This window comes from Phalacrocorax carbo, chromosome 4, assembly GCF_963921805.1.
Source record: "Phalacrocorax carbo chromosome 4, bPhaCar2.1, whole genome shotgun sequence".
NCBI classification, from domain to species: domain Eukaryota; kingdom Metazoa; phylum Chordata; class Aves; order Suliformes; family Phalacrocoracidae; genus Phalacrocorax; species Phalacrocorax carbo.
In genome coordinates, this window is record NC_087516.1 from 33,716,006 (window position 1) to 33,732,036 (window position 16,031).

Genomic DNA, 16,031 nt, shown 5'->3' on the forward strand with positions numbered 1-16,031 from the left:
TCTCAAAACCACAGAACTGCTGGAGGTATTCTAAGAAGGTCTCCTCAATTCTTGTAACCTGAGTAAATGGTCTTTCTTTAGGCTTATACACAGGTTGTTGAAATTTTCCCACTTGCAAGAGAAATCTTCCATGGAAAATTTTAATATAAGCAGGCAGAAGTTTGCAACATTACAAAAAACTGTAAATAAAATTTTATAATGAGAATTATTTTTCACTAGCCTCATCAATTACATAGCTACTGATAGTTCCTCTGTGTGTGGAAACAGTTACTATTCCAAGTTATTTTCCTGAATCCTAACATTTTGTTAAGAATAAAAAAAGAGAAAAGCTCAGTGTAACCAAAAAAATTCTCTAAGAGGTAAAAATGTGGGCAAGGTTCCTAGTTAAGATTCCCCTGATAAATCCTGATTTACCTGTGGAGTTACACAGGTGCAACTAAGATCAGAAGCGTGGTCAATCATTTGGACTGTGCATCCTCCCTAATGTACTCAGCCCAGATTCAGTCCTGCTATGTGCAAGAAATTCAGTGTACTTACTTTGGGCCGAGTGTCAACAACGTATATGAAATCACTTCCTGGATTTGCTTTTCTAATGGCCTGGAGCATCTGTTCATCCTCAAGGCATCGAGCACTAAAGCCAGATAAAGGCTGGCTGCTTCTACATATGGAGGCCTGCATAAAAACAAACAAACAAAAAATCAACACAGTTATTAAGCAGAAATTATTTAGTATCCAGAAGCATTTACAAAACCAGCTCATTAGATGTTTGCATAGGCATACAGTTACATGGGAAGGGCAGAATGGTAAAACGAATTACAGGTTAATAAACAAATTCATTTTTAAAAGGCAAGGAAATATTAAAACAATACAACCCTATTGGCAGAGGTCTAATCTTGAATCCCTGTTTTAGAGCTATTTTAAATATAGCATTTCCCTAAAGTGGAATAACTCCTGAAAAGTGGTCTCCAAAGGATGCGATGAGTACAACATCGCAATGACCAGAACACTGATACAACATGAAGAATGGGTCCTTTCACATTGTCACTCACACTTACCAGTTATGATACTGATGACACCCGACTTGCACCAATACATGATTTACTAAAATGCCTGAGACACCATGAGTACAGGAAACAAAAATGCATAATACATAGCTAGATCACTGATGGTGGTGTATTTTTAGCACTGCCTCTGGAGAAGATCTTACTGCATGGGAAGTGGGTCAGGCAGCCTGACTCCTGGAGTATATTTATTAATCAGTGCTATTGAAGAAGGCAAGAGAATTTCTCCACAGACCCATGAGGATCAGCCCTCCAGATGAAACTGGGAAAGACGTAACAGAATGTGAAGTGGGTCAGCAGGGAGGTTTTTATTTCTGCTAGGCAGAGGGTAGCTAGATTCGTAGAGGGCAAGGGGCTAATACATGCACTTTCTAAGTACTGAACAGGAGCATGAAGAGAATCTGCCTGCCAGAGGCCGTGACCCATGCAGACTGCCCTACAGATTATTTATTACTGTGAGAGGGACATGCTCATTTTCCGCCATGTCTTCAAACTATCAGTAGTTAGTCAGTAAAATACGGATCTTTAATACAGAAATCCCGAATTGTGTGACAGTCTGTTCATACTTTATTAATAGTTTTTGTGGATTGTTAGTTATCTAGAGCCTTTCCTGCTGACAAGCCTGCATTCCAGTGATTTAATATATGCTTATACCTCCTTTGCATGAAGCAAAAGGTACATATTAATATGTCCACAACCTGCCATTTTAATAGAAGGAAGACATTTCTCTCTCATTCATAGTGTACCATACACAAGGCAGATATGGCCCTCCAGATTAAGGTTGAAGTTAGGGCTGTAGATGAAAGTTAGGATTCAGGGAAGTATGGGCTGGAGCCCATTACATTATATCATCCTGGGGGCCCAAAGGTGGGAGGTAGGAGCTGGCAACAGTATGAGAGAATGGCTTGTCTGTCATGTTAGGCTTGCAGTTAAGATCATGTTTAGCCCTAGCTTAAGAGACAGTTGTACTGCCAGTACTTCAAACCTAGGAAGATAAACTGACCCAGTGACCATTAGATACCCTAATAGGGAATCATTACCCACAATATCCATTAAAAGATCACCTCCTTCTGACCCAGGCCAACTGCTTCGGATGAGCATGTGTTGTCTATAAAATTCTTGGGCTCTGTTTAAAATTAGGGCAAGAGATGGGGTCATGCTTTGCTATTACACAGGCTCAAAAGATAGTTCCAGATTTTCATCTTATAATATTCACACAGGTCCTGTAAGATGCAGAATAAGGTGTACCAAAGAGCTATGAGAAAGTTCTGGGTATGAAAGACCAAAAGAGTGGCACCCATCTCCCCTGCATGCGTCAGACCTCTTCCCAACCTGCTGTGGCCATAGTTGTTCCATGTCTATCATCACAAACCTATCCCAGTCCTGCCCCTTACTCTATTAGCTGGCAACCCATGCCAACCTCCAAACTTACATGGAGGTATTTCCTTCAACATTCCCAACCCTCCTCCTAGCCCTTTGAACCGTGAGGATCCAGGAGTAAATGTAATACTTCAGATCCTGCTGGTCTGAACCTTAATCTGAACTCCAACCACAACGGGAAAAAGACATTCAGGCTGAAACCATGAAAGTCATCCAAACTGGATCACTATATAATGGAATCTAGCTGATCCCTGATACTTTTTCTTTCACTGAGATTTGGAAATGTCCAAGTGTTTTGAACCCTAGATATCTATATTTGGACTTAGTTGACCATGCAAAGTGATTGATTTTGAAAATGTTGGCCCTAATGAAATATTAAAGATAATATGCAATTTATACAGGGACTGTATTTACTATTTAAATCTTCCTATTTCGTTGTCAAATTCATAGATGTTTATGGAAGCAGAATTCTGATGAAATAAGGGTTAAAGAAGGATTTAAAATAATGTCTCATTCCTTCCTTCTGAAGCTTAAACGTATGATAGGGGCCACTACAAAGATAAGATTTCCATAGAGACTGTAGCTTATGATTCCTGCTTGTGACATGCTACAGAATTATCTCCCATCCTGCAGGCCAGACCCTACAGGCATCCTGCAATCCCACACCAGCTCTGTCTCCTGGGAAGTCCTGACCATCTCCCCACACTAGGAAAGACCTCTCAATGCAGTTGGCAGTCTGGGACTGAAACAGAAGGAGATGTTAGGCACATAAATGCTTTGTGAGTACAAAGGAGACCTTCCTTTGTACAGAAGACACCATCCTCCTAACTGGTAACGACAGCTGAGCTAAGCCAGTCCCTAGGAGGCTGGGATGCAAATGTAAAAACACTCAGTCCGTAGGATCCTTCAGTCCAAGGGTCTCCTTTACCTCAGCTGCCATAAACAGAAATGCAAATAGTCTAGGCACAGATACAGTGTTTTTTCCAAATGGTTGCAGACAAGCGAGGCAGTTCCTCACTCAGCCCTGAGAACATCTGTCAAGGAGAGGAGAAGGTGGCACTCCTTGCTCTCACAGACAAGGAGAGTCTCTTCAACAAACCCACAACATGCTGCTCAGCCAAAACTTGGTAGCTCTTTCATCCATCCTTTTTGGGTCTATTCATGGATCTTTTCTTCAGAGGCTACTCCTGATTCTGCAACTGTTCCAAGTATAGTTTTTTCTTCTCCTTGATTTGCCCTCAGACTGTGGCTACCAGATCCCAGATTGCTTTGTGCTCCTCCCAATCACCTGCTAAGCTGCCTGCTACTGGCCTGCACTCTTGTGCCACCCACGTTTCAGGACCTCCTGTACTACTCCACCTCCTTGTGATACAGGGATCACATTCTTTTGTGTTAGCTGGATGATGAGTCCATGAATGATGGATGAAGCTGCGTTTAAATGAATGCATTAAATGCCTGTTAATGAGCTAACCATAATTTCAGTGTTAGTGTGTACCACACTAACCAGACTATACTAACCATCTGTTAATTTTTTTTAAATAAACACTGATTTCTACTTGTGAAAGCTTACTAGAAGAAGTATGAAAGCAAGACCAAAATAAGCAAACACTTCAAAGCTACAAACTCACACTTACATTGTTATCCTTGCAGTAGTAGGAAAGAGCCGGGAAGCGCCTTCGGCTCCGAAATTTAGAGCTCCCCACTATGATGTGTGCAGTCGCAGACTTTGGTACATACACTTCCGTAGGATAAGAGTCACAGACCTGTGAAAGGAACTCCACTTATTTGGTCTACAAAATACAACTAACTTTAGCCATTTCCAGAGCAAAACCAAAATACCAAGGACCTCTAATCTCAGGAAATATTCCATAATTACTGTATACACATCACTGATATTTCTCAAAACAGTCTTTTGAAGGTGGAAAGTATTAATTACAACTTGTAGATGGCAAAACTGAAGCAGCAGGGTTGAAGGGGTGTATTTCCAAATGTTAATTCATGCCTCATTGAGAACAGACAGGTATAACATACGTTTGTACCAGAAAGGATTCATCATTATGTACAGCAGTGTTGCATTTACAACTGCAGATTCCTCTGTAGCAGAACTTGGAAGTAAGGATGGGAGTGGGAGAAGTTCTGAAACACCCCTCTGTTATAACGGGACAGGACTGTAGACCCAAATTTTCCAGCAAATCTTATAATTAAAAAAAATAATGACAAAATAGGGGCTTGGAGAAAATAAATTAATCCGTATGAAACGAGGATTCCAAAAGGCAAGCAGCCCAAACAATGCCTACCACTTCTGAAAGGAAACCAATGAGCCTGTAAAAAAGCCCAGAAGGTCCTGGTCTAACTTCCTTTTCCTGATACTGCCTGTGGCATTCTGGCTGGGATCAAAAGGATATCCAGCATCTCCTTGAGACTCTCTCAGATGACTAAAGGAATTAGGATGCCCAGGAAGAAATTAGGTTCTGAGTCAGAGATATGCAATGAGGGAGAAGGAAAAGGACGGTTACAGATGCTGCTGTGGTGAACTGGGTATTTTTCATTATGCCGTTTTTCCTACACTTTATTTTAAAAGAGGTCAAACATTTTTTCCGCTTGTTTTCACAAAAAGAAAACAAACCGTGACAGCACATTCAGTCTTCTCTGAGAACTTCACAGGCCTTCCTTAACATGGATATGTTCCTCCAGCCACATAGCCAATGGAGTGCGTTGACAAACTTCCTTCAAAAATACTTTGGTTACTATTTCTCACAATCAATTAAAATTCTAGGGACTTCAATCGTACAGGGCTGAACTAGGCAGGAGAGCAGGCAGCTAGGAAGAGATACGACTGTCGGATGACTGCACAAAACACAAGCAGTCAATCACAGAGACTTCAAAAGGATTGTGAGGATGGCCAGTGTGGAACAAATATTGCCAAATTCACTATTTCAAGTAGGTTTTTTTTTCTTAAAATGACTGTGTATTAATTTTACATAACCCTACATGTCAGGAAAATGCTTGTTCAGAAACATAACATTAGGTATGATTTAAACTTCTCCCCAGGCAGTCAAGTATTAACGTTTAAAACTTACTGTATTCAAGTTTCCTGTGCTTATTTTCCACATGTATTAAACAAAGACACATCCTTTCCATGTGCCTTTTTATGTGAAGGAGTGGAAGAACTGCACCTTAGTACATGTGTGTACAGCACTGAGCACAAAGGGATCCTGCATCTAAGCACTTCGGTAGTCCACAGTCAGACTGCTGATTCACTTTACACCCTCTGTAACAGAAAAATCGTAACAACTCACTCCGTAGTCTCTGTTTACATCACTAATCTGCCAATAGTTGTTTGGAATACCCATCCGATTATATTCCTCATTGAGGTCCACAAGCTTCCAGCCTTGTTCTCGTTCTTCTTTATCTAATTTTGGATTGAATGAGAAACAGTACAACTCTTCATATTTCACTGAAAAAAAAATTAAGCAAACAAAATCAGTAAAACACTTCAGATTTCTCATCCTGAAATCACCCTTCAATAGCAAAATCTGCTATTGTCCTTTTTGTAGTTTCTCTTTTAAAATAGTATGGTTTGCTAGACAAAAGCACGTATCCTGGCTTATAACTATTTTCAAGTATACTTTGAAAGTACTGTGCTGTTTTGTTACTTGTATATGTTGCAATATACGTGCCTTATTAGTAATGCTACTTAAAATATACTGTTCTGCTAGACCTCTTCTCTAATGAATTGTAAAAGCCTCCCCAGCACAGAGACAAAATGTCAGTGACAATATGCTTTCATCCAAAGAAAACTAAAGTCCGTGCCAGAATAAGCACTTGTTCTGCAAAAGAATTTGCTGGCCAGAGGTAGCTTAGAGTCCCTTTAGTAACGTAACATCTGTCCTGTGGCAAAGACAAAAGCTCTGAAAAATGGACTATGCAGTACAAGCTTCCAAAAATGAACTAACTCAGAAGACTTTGTCCCTAATAGGGAAGTTCCCAATAGACTCAATGAAATATTAGTTTTGTGGACTGCAAAATTCTGTCCTTGAATTATTAGCAAAGACATTAATGATACAGATGTTGTAATAACATAAAAATAGCATATGTTACATCAATCATTTCATCCTGACCATGAACTCGTTTAAGTAGCTATGCCACCTGTCACCCTCGGTCAAGGACCATATAATAAACTTTGCTGGTGCTGGAGGTTTTAACTTTTTTTAGTATTATCTGTATTTATGCTAATGAGTGTCTTAATCCTGGTGACCAATGGCAGCCAGACACTGTTGCCATTAAATGCCAACTGTAACTGATATGAATAAATATTCAGCATATAGCTTGAAATTAACATTCTCATTAACACTTAAGATATTGTTAGGCCACGAGGGCATGTTTCATCCTGTTGCTCTATGTTCCTTAAAACTTTCTGACTAATAGAAAGCCTGAACTTTAGAACTGAAGTAAAGTAAATCATGAGTCCTCTCTGATTTCATAGTTCCCCATGGACACAGATGCTTTTATATATAGTTTTAACAAGATCATTAAATTAAAACTCTACACTTTCTTTTCTAATAATCTATACCTAATAAGCAGGGTCTTAAAACACTACAGTAAAGAACTTTTAGATATACAAATAACAAAAACAAAAATAACTACAATATTAGTAATAACAAGGCTTCCACCTTTTTCAATAGACATTCTTTTATTTTGATTATGTCTTTTAAAGGTGTAATTTAAGTTATGTTTAACCTCTAAAAATTTCAGTTAAATTGACTGAATGGACACACAGACAAAAGTGTGAACATAAGGAAAGAAAACTTCATTTTAATTCTGTGAGGAAAGCACTGAAAATCAACGAAGTTGTGAGTAAGGAGAAAGAAAAGAATGATTTGCACATTGTCTGACAGTTCAAACTCTTTCTGTATTCTCCGATTTGAAACTTCTGTCATGGCACAGATTAGGAAGACAACTGGTTTATTTCTCATCTGCTAACATAAAGTTTTAGTATAATCCATAAATCCAATCTGAGCTCATTTTAATAAAGTGCTTTTGGTAGCAATCTGAGCTCTTGTTTTTTACTGCTTTGTTGTCAGAAGCATCTGGATTTTCTTTCCAGCTGGACCTGCTGTTCACAGGCACATTGGAAGGCTTTAAAAATCTACCTATTAAAATATATCCAGGTTATTTATGACAGAAGTCTGACTCAACGTTACAAGTGTTATTACACAATGGTATCTGTAGGTGGTAACAAAAATGTTAAGGTATTAATACTCATTTATCAGCTCTTCTCCAGCACTTCTAGGACCTTCCCTAACCTTTCACAGTTATTTTGCCGTAAGTGTCTGCAATCCTGCTATTACACCTATAATAACTGTTATGGTCAGCTTGTTTCACAAAATGGGTTAATCAAGCAAAAAGACCAAATTCAGCTGAGAGCTTGACCTTATTAAAATGCTATTAACAGCTGGCAAGAATAAAATCAAACACAAATTTTCTCCTTTACTGTAACCAGGACATCAGACAACATAGAATATATTGAGCCAGTACACAAGATGGGCTTTACTTATGTTCAGCTATGGTGGAATGAATGGCAGAGCACAAAAAATAGAGCCTGAATGAGTCCATTTTTCTCCTCATGGAGTAAAGGGTACCTTGGATTGTTGACTTTTACGTTAAGAAAGTACAGCTTTGTACCCAGACAAAAAGACACCGCAGAGCACTGCCAGGGTACATTTGTCTCAACTTGCAATTGAAGCCTTCTAACTTCAAGTAAGCAAGATTTTATCCAGCCTTACAGTAAGATCAGGTATTTTGCTGGAGAAGGAAAACTACTGTGCAGCTGAACTATGCAAAGAGCTAGTTCTATGGTGCTCTTATTGGATCTTCTTCATCTGAACCTTCTTGTCCATTGCAGTCTGCCACTGAACTTGTATTCGGGGTCCATAGCTATTCTTCCCTTCCTTACTCTGTTATTCTTCCCTTGGTCACTCTGCACGCCTGTATCAGTGTCCTGTTCTGGTGCACAGCAGTATGCACACCTCCTCCTGGCTCCAAGGAAAGAGCATTACAGAATTGCATTCCTTCCAGCATACATGAACACATTTGCAGCTGCAGCCTGTAGAATTAATCCAGATCTACATCAGCAGAACCACTGGCTGAATTTATCTCATTGTTTTTAAATTTATCTGATTACTTTAACCTTGCATCACCTAGCATATCAAGTTACATCTGCTGGAGTTGCATATTATTACTACTACTACCTTAATTATAGAAAGTACTTCAGGGACTTCAGTAGCTGAGCTGGCTGACTGTGCAATTTTTTCACCCTCTACACAATAGATGATAGAATAGAATCATAGAATCATTTAGCGTGGAGAAGACCCTTAAGATCATTGAGTCCAACCATAACCCTAACACTGCCAAGTCCACAGTAAGGTAAAATTGGTGTTCTCCTAGCAAGATAAAAATTAAAGCCAATGTTGTCAGTTTTGGACAGACTGTGGTAAACATTTTCTTTGCATTCTGTCAAAATAATAGTAAAGGACAGAGGTTGGTGTTGTATTTCTACAGTTATCACTTAAAACAAACAACCCAGAAGCTTTGTCAGCTGGTTCTTAGGAAAGCAGCTATAACACAGAGGATCAGATGTTGGACTTTGCTGCAACGTTTGGTTTTTCATTGAAAAGCGTAAAGGTTTCAGAAGAAACTTGATCTGAATTCAGAAATTCAAAAAGGGTACATTCAAAGCCTAGAAAATAATAGGCACAGGCGGTTAAGCGGAATAAACCAACTACTTGCTGCAAAAGCTTTCACTGATTTTTAGAAATTTATGCACAGCACAGAAAGGGAAAATTCAGACCCTGACGTGACCACTAATTATATCGTAAGTTTTTTGTCACAGCAGGAAAGTGAAAATTCCCTGGATTTAGAGATTTAATGGTATTTTCCTAAATTCACACTGACACAAGGCATCCAGTAAACAAGCTAGACATAAAATAGCATTATAATGTATTCTATGGCCAGTGATGGCCTAGAGTATTATCTTCAACAACAGTTCATGACATACTTTATGGAATTAACTGCTTGTTATAACACGCTTTCTTCATGGCTCCATAAGTGACTATTTTAGTATGCTTGTCTGCGCAGAGACCTTTACTCTCATAACACATCTCTGAGGAAGCCTTTTTCCTTAAACTGCAAAGTGCAAAGATGCACAGCTACATTTCTTCCATTACATTCTCCCTCTTCAGGGTGAGGATTGACTTTTGTGCCAGTTTCCTTCTCATACCTGGTCGTGCCAGACGTATCAGAGATATATAAACATCATGGCAGTCTCGTTCCTGAGGGATGACCAGCTGGATGACCTGGAAGTTCTTGCAGCGGATCAGCAACGGGCAACCAGTGGCAGTGGTGGCCTGCTTCTCAATAGAGGAAATTTGGCTGTGAAGAACCTGCGAGGGAAGTTAAAATGTTTATGTCAAGTGATTCAAATTGTTAGGAAGAAAAATAATTATTCATGATTATGTGCCAGGGCAGGCACAGTAGCTTCCACTATTGTTTCAAAAAACCCTCACACTCCTCCTTTTGTAGTTTTGTTCCTATCTCCAGTCAGGCTCAAGCAGCGCCTGATACGTTGCCTACAGACAAAGAAGCACTTCTGGAGTGTTTCAGCTGCACAAACATTAGCCCGGTCACATTATCAAAGCTTTTTGCTTGTTTGCTTTAGTTTAAGCTAACAGTTGTCAGAAAAGGAGCTTTTTCCATCTATCTGTACAGTGAAAAGATGAACCAGGATCAGTTAGACAAGGCTAAAATGTTGGGCCTCTTCATTGGCACAATGGTAGCCCTGGTATGATTATAAAAAAATAAATAATAAATGCAAGTCCTGCATCAGATGAGATGAAACATTACGAGGACAGAGTTAATAATTAGTACAAACTGGACAAAGGATTCATAATTAAGAATCATAATTCATAATTAAATCTTCATAAAAGACTCTCAAATGGTATGACACCGAGCTGTATATGTACCTATATGCAACATATTTTATTGGTCTACCAAAACAGATAACTCAAAATACTACTTTATGGGAGGGCAAAAAACCCCAATAACAACAGCAACAAAACAAACAAACAAAGAAAAAAAGCCCCAAACCCAAAACAAAATCACTGATCCAGCACAGCACTTATGGAGAGAGGCAAGAGCTGACTGAGTCAAGGTAGCAATTCACATTCGAAGCATTTCTCCTCAGTTCTTCCTGGATGATAGAAGCAACACTGTAGTTTACAGCAGCTGTTCCTCGGTCAGTCACATCTGGTATTCATACAGTGAACATCCTTCTACTCCTCTTACTGTGTTGCAACATCCAGAATCCATTGAAAATTTTTCAAAAATTACCAGGCTGGAATTTTACATGCTCTGAAGTTATAAAAGTATCCATATGAACTATTTTACCATGTTTAAACAGTTTTGCAAGTTATTTTCAAATTACCATCAATAAAGTGCATGCAATTTCAGCTAACTGAAAAAAACAAAAATTCATACCCAGGTTTCTTTACGAGTTTCAGAAACATTCTCCACAAATATAACATGGGTAGCTGTTAAATACAAGGTTCCCAGTGCAGCTTTTCTTGAAGATAAACGATCAAGTAACCGAACATTTTCCACCTATACAAAGAAATGATAGAGAAAAAAAAGAAATTATTAGGCTATGACATAGCCTGCCATAGTAAGATCTCAGCATCCACATTTTATCCATTACAAAGTAAGTTTTCTTCAGTACCATATGAAATGACTATCAGAAGAGTATAACTATATGATAAAATATGATTATATTACATGATCTATTTCCAGATCTACCTTAGTATTCATTTTTCCCCATCTTGTGGTACCCCTGTATCCAAAAATCTGTTAGCAAAGACTTCCAAAGACAATTTCTCACTGGAGCTCTTCCCTGTTATCTCACCTTACCAACACCCTGGGATACCAAGGCAGGGCCTGGCCTTCAGCTAAACTCTAGCTCCATGTTGTCTATTCAAGCCATTCCAGAATTCAGAGTGATACATAGGAAGCTAAATCTAAAAAATAACAACAAGCAGGAGGTAACAGTGGTAGAGTGCCTCTCTTCAGCAGGCCTCACTCAGGCTCCCAGGCAAGTCTCTGTTGATAGTTCAAAAAAACGCTTCAGTGTTTGTCCCTATGCTGCTATTAAGGCTGACAGCAGCAGTCACACCAGAAATTTTTGCCTTCAGTCACTTTTCAAGGGGAATCAAGGACTTAACATCCACTGCCCTGCCTCATTGGACACAAAATGCATGTTCTCTCTTTGCTACACTCCTGACAATAGGCAAGTCCATAACATGTTATTAACTCTCAGACAACCAGCTTGCGGCTTGTACACCATTAATATTCTGTATATGGCATGTGTCACAGGCATTTAGCTGACATTATATGGCATTTCTGATTGAGAAATTAGAACAATTAAAAAATCAACAAGGTGGGTATTAAATGGGATAAAAACTCCCTAAAACAGTTAACAATTGCTACCAAGGGTTTGGCAGGTTTCCTACTCCAACAATTTTAAAACCACAGCTAGCTGGTTTTCCTTAAAAACATACCTAGTTCAAACAAGTTAAACCAAGGAATGCTGACAGTCAACATCATATAGCTTGCAGTAAATTACCAAAATGGTCTCTTCTGGTTTTATAATGTTGGAATTGCACCAGAAGGCATGCTTTACACTCAAGCAGCAGCACAGACCTATGCAGCCTGCCCACTGCTGCAAAAAATCTTCAACACACTGGCTAATCTCAACATCCTCTCTTCAACTCTTCACTCAAGACTTAAAATTTCTTTTATACACCTAGTTATTTTCAGGACTTGAGGCTGATAACTCTTGAGGAGATACAGCCCGATTAGAATCAAAAGGGACTAGTCTTGTGTTTGAGGTATACAAGCTGACTTAAATGTTGCCCCGAGGAAATGGAAGAGGAGGGAAAAAGAACTAAATTAAAGACGACCGTAAGACTTTTGCGTTGAAACAAATGTAATTTTGCACAAACTTCCTGAAAACAAGAACTAGGTGCAACAAGGACAAAGGAAAAAGAATATGAGGATCAGCAAAATAAATTTTATTTTTAATAGTGAAGAAATTCCAGATTAGATTGACAGAAACTTCCTAAAATGCTCTCAGAGAGGGGATATAGCCATGTATTCTCACCATTTTGCAGAAATAACTCCACTAAAGTCACACCAGAAACAGAATGATGCCAGCACCTAAGAATTACATGTTTACAATGTGTATTCCAAATATATTACACTATTTTAAAAATAGGAATAAAGAAATCCTTAAAACCAAAATAAGCCAGTTTGGTAGCAAAATGCTTAAAATCAAACAATTAGTAAAACCAAGTCTTCTCCCTCAAGGCCAGTTATAATATGCTTTAAACAAAAACAAAACAGCTAGAAAGCATGGATAAAGTCTTTTCCCAGGACCATCTACTTCAGAGGTCACATATTGGGTGATGAGGAATGGAAGAAAAACAGCATTAACCCAGTAAGCAATCAGTAGTAGCAAAAGAGGAGCTGTAAGAGAGGAGAGATGATTAAAAAAAAAAAAAAAAAAAGAGGTTTGTCTGGACAAGAAAGGTACTACACTGCAGTCCAGCCAACGAGGACTCTGCTGTACAGGCTCTGATCATGCACAAGGCAACCATCACCCCCAGGTACCACCCTACAAGCTGAGGTAGTTTAGGCCATGAAACACAAGCAAAGTAGACATCCATTTGCTTGCTTTCCAACTGCTGCCAATGGCAGGTGCACCGTGCATTCGGTGAACAATTTTGTAAACAGGGAATGTTGTTCCTCATTTACTTTCCCTGTGCCACACATGCTGTTACAGGTCCTTGCCTCCACCCATTCCCAGGCTGAAGCCCCAACTTTATGTAGTTGCGACCTTTATGGAACCTATTCCAGACAAGCTCTTCCACTCTTCTGATTATCCTACAAGAGGTCCATTTCTTGAAAAGGGGCCAAAAGTGCGAACAGCATTCAAGAGTTGGGTGTACAACAAGTTTGTGTAGCAGAATGGTGATATTTGATGTTTTGTTCTCTATTCAATTTTTAACATTTTTAAAACATTGCTTGTGCCTTTGTGTCCTCTGCTGAAGGGGGGTGTATGTGTGTATTTTTTAAAATGTGTTTTAGAAATAGCAGTTGTAACTCCAAGTCATGTCTGCATACATAAGACCTCCCCATGTGTATTAGTTTACATTTATCAATGATTAATTTTGTCCATCAGCATCATGAGACATTGCTGCAAACCCCTAAAGCAATGTTTGATTTCTCCTACCCTGAATAATTTAAGTACTATCAGTGAACTTTGCCATCTCTGACATCTCCTCCCCTCCTTGTATCTTTCAAAACATTTGTAAGTTGAACAACACAAGCCTTTACAGATTTGCTGGACCTCTAGTGATTATTTCCCTCCATTACAAAAATGGACAATATATTCTTACTATTTGCTTCTTATCTTTTAACTAGTTATTACTCAGAGGCCCTTATCTCTTATCCCATGATACTTCAGTTTCTTCAAGAGCCTTTGATGAAGGACATGCTCAAATGAGCTTTGGAAGACTAACTAGCTTCTACCAAGTGGATCTCCCTCATCCATATGTTCAGTAACTTTTTCAAAGAAATTTTAGAGATTCTGTGTTCCTCTATGAAAGCTATGCCAGTTCTTCCCCTTTTTATCATCCTTATCCATAAATCTAATGATTTAGAAGGGGATCTAGGGGGTATTGCAGCTCCTAGTAATTTTCTCAATTAGATGTCATATTTACCATCTCCATTTTTTTCAGACCAGGAAACTTTTAAGCATTGTTACTGGCTTGACAGTTTTGTACTCTAGGTTTTTTTAACTTGCATTGATAGTGTCTTGTCCTGGTAATTTTTACTGTTCATTGTTGCCAGTTTCTTCTGAAATCTCTTCTAATAATGCTTTTAGTGGTGACAAATCTTCTGAAATGTTCTTGACAGAGAAATATGCCAGAAGGTGTATGCCCCTAAATACCTTCCCTACTTTGATCATTTACTAGTCCTGTAGATTTTCTGTCACGATTTTACATACTTAAAGACAGCTTGGAAATGGCTTTACTACTTGTTTTTGCCAAGTTGTTCTTCAAAACCTCTTTTGGCCTATGTTATTATATTTATATAATATATGTTTATATATTTAACTTGTTTATGCTTTATTTTCCTCATTTAGGCACAACTTCAACTTAAAGAAAGCCCTTTTACTTCTAAAAAAATAAGTCCTTTTAATAAGAGACATCCTCTTCTTACTCCTTCAGCCTGCTGTTCAGCTGTGGCTTTTTATGTTTTTTTTTTTTTTGTCTTTTAAAGCCTTTTTCTGGAAGTTGGCTTACAGTGAGTTCCTATATTTAAACAAGCTTCATGACTCCTATAAACATTTTAATTTTTGGCTCTTTTTCTTTTTAAACAGTTTTCACATTTTCATGTAGCTTCATCTTTGAAGTTAAACATTGCCATGGGAGATTCCCCCCCCCCCTTTTTTTTTTTGCTATTTCAAGAATACTGCATCTAAGTACGTTAGTTGCTGTCACGCAGAGATTTTAGCTGTAGTTTGAACCAGGTTTTTTCTGTCACTGCTTAAGACCAGGTCCTAGAGCTATTTAGAATTACTTGGAATTACTTTCTTCTTTTCAAGATAAACAGCCTCTGTGTAAGCAATCATTTACAAAACCTAAAATTTTACTCAGAATCACCCCCCAGCCCATTTATGTAATCTCAATTCGGTAAATGATGTCTCCCATTGTTATTGCATTTCCCACCTTTGTGGCTGTTTGATCTTGTCTACGTTGTCATAGGCAATGCCACCATTTAGGTAGGACAGTCAGTACTACAGTCCTAAATAGGCAGTCCTGTGTTGCTACAGCTCTACTTTTCCTATTCAGTCTCGTAAATACAAGCTGTAGGGACACTGTGCTTTTGTGACATAGTTAATCTATGAGATTTTACTCTAAGTTTTCTTCAAGACAAGAAGTTCTGCTTTTTGACAGGCATGACTTTACCCGTCTTTCCCATGTAATTTGTCACTGGTATTAGCCTGTCATGTTGATTACTTTTCTTCCACTAAGTTTTTAACATGCCTATTATATCAACATTCTCATTTATAACCAATAACTCTAGTTTTGTCTTTTTTTCATTCCAGACTTCATTTGTACAGAAACACAGATATATTTGGTCCAATTGCCTGTTTCTTTGCTCTGGTTAAGCAGAGCGCTTGGCAATTTCTATTTATTTGAGAATACTGAATTTTTCACACTGACATAATTTTTTGTGACACAGCAGATTATCCAAAATGTCATGTTTTCTGCTTTCTAACAAGAGGTTCTCAGATTTTCAGTACTGCAGCATGGTTAAGTACAACTGAGAATGAGCTCTCCTACCAGGCTCAACAAGTAAAAAGTACTGTTTGTGAGACAATGCAGTGGACTAAAGTTTTAGCTAGCCCTTATTTCTGCTGACCTCAAAGAGTACAGTAAGAGTCAGTTAAAATTAGTGAGAACCTCTAAATTT

At 38.5% G+C, this 16,031-nt stretch overlaps 1 protein-coding gene across 7 annotated transcripts in view; it reads right to left on the reverse strand.

The window, feature by feature from the left end:
• Positions 1-16,031, reverse strand: part of MTMR7 (myotubularin related protein 7) — a 50,878-nt gene that overhangs the window by 20,874 nt on the left and 13,973 nt on the right. For all 7 annotated transcript variants that reach the window (XM_064449514.1, XM_064449515.1, XM_064449509.1 and 4 more), the window contains exons 2-6: positions 10,977-11,099; positions 9,721-9,883; positions 5,741-5,898; positions 4,076-4,204; positions 538-672 (exon numbers count right to left, since the gene is read on the reverse strand). In XM_064449514.1, the coding sequence (XP_064305584.1) occupies positions 538-672; positions 4,076-4,204; positions 5,741-5,898; positions 9,721-9,883; positions 10,977-11,099 (708 nt within the window). The remainder of the gene's footprint in view (positions 1-537; positions 673-4,075; positions 4,205-5,740; positions 5,899-9,720; positions 9,884-10,976; positions 11,100-16,031) is intronic.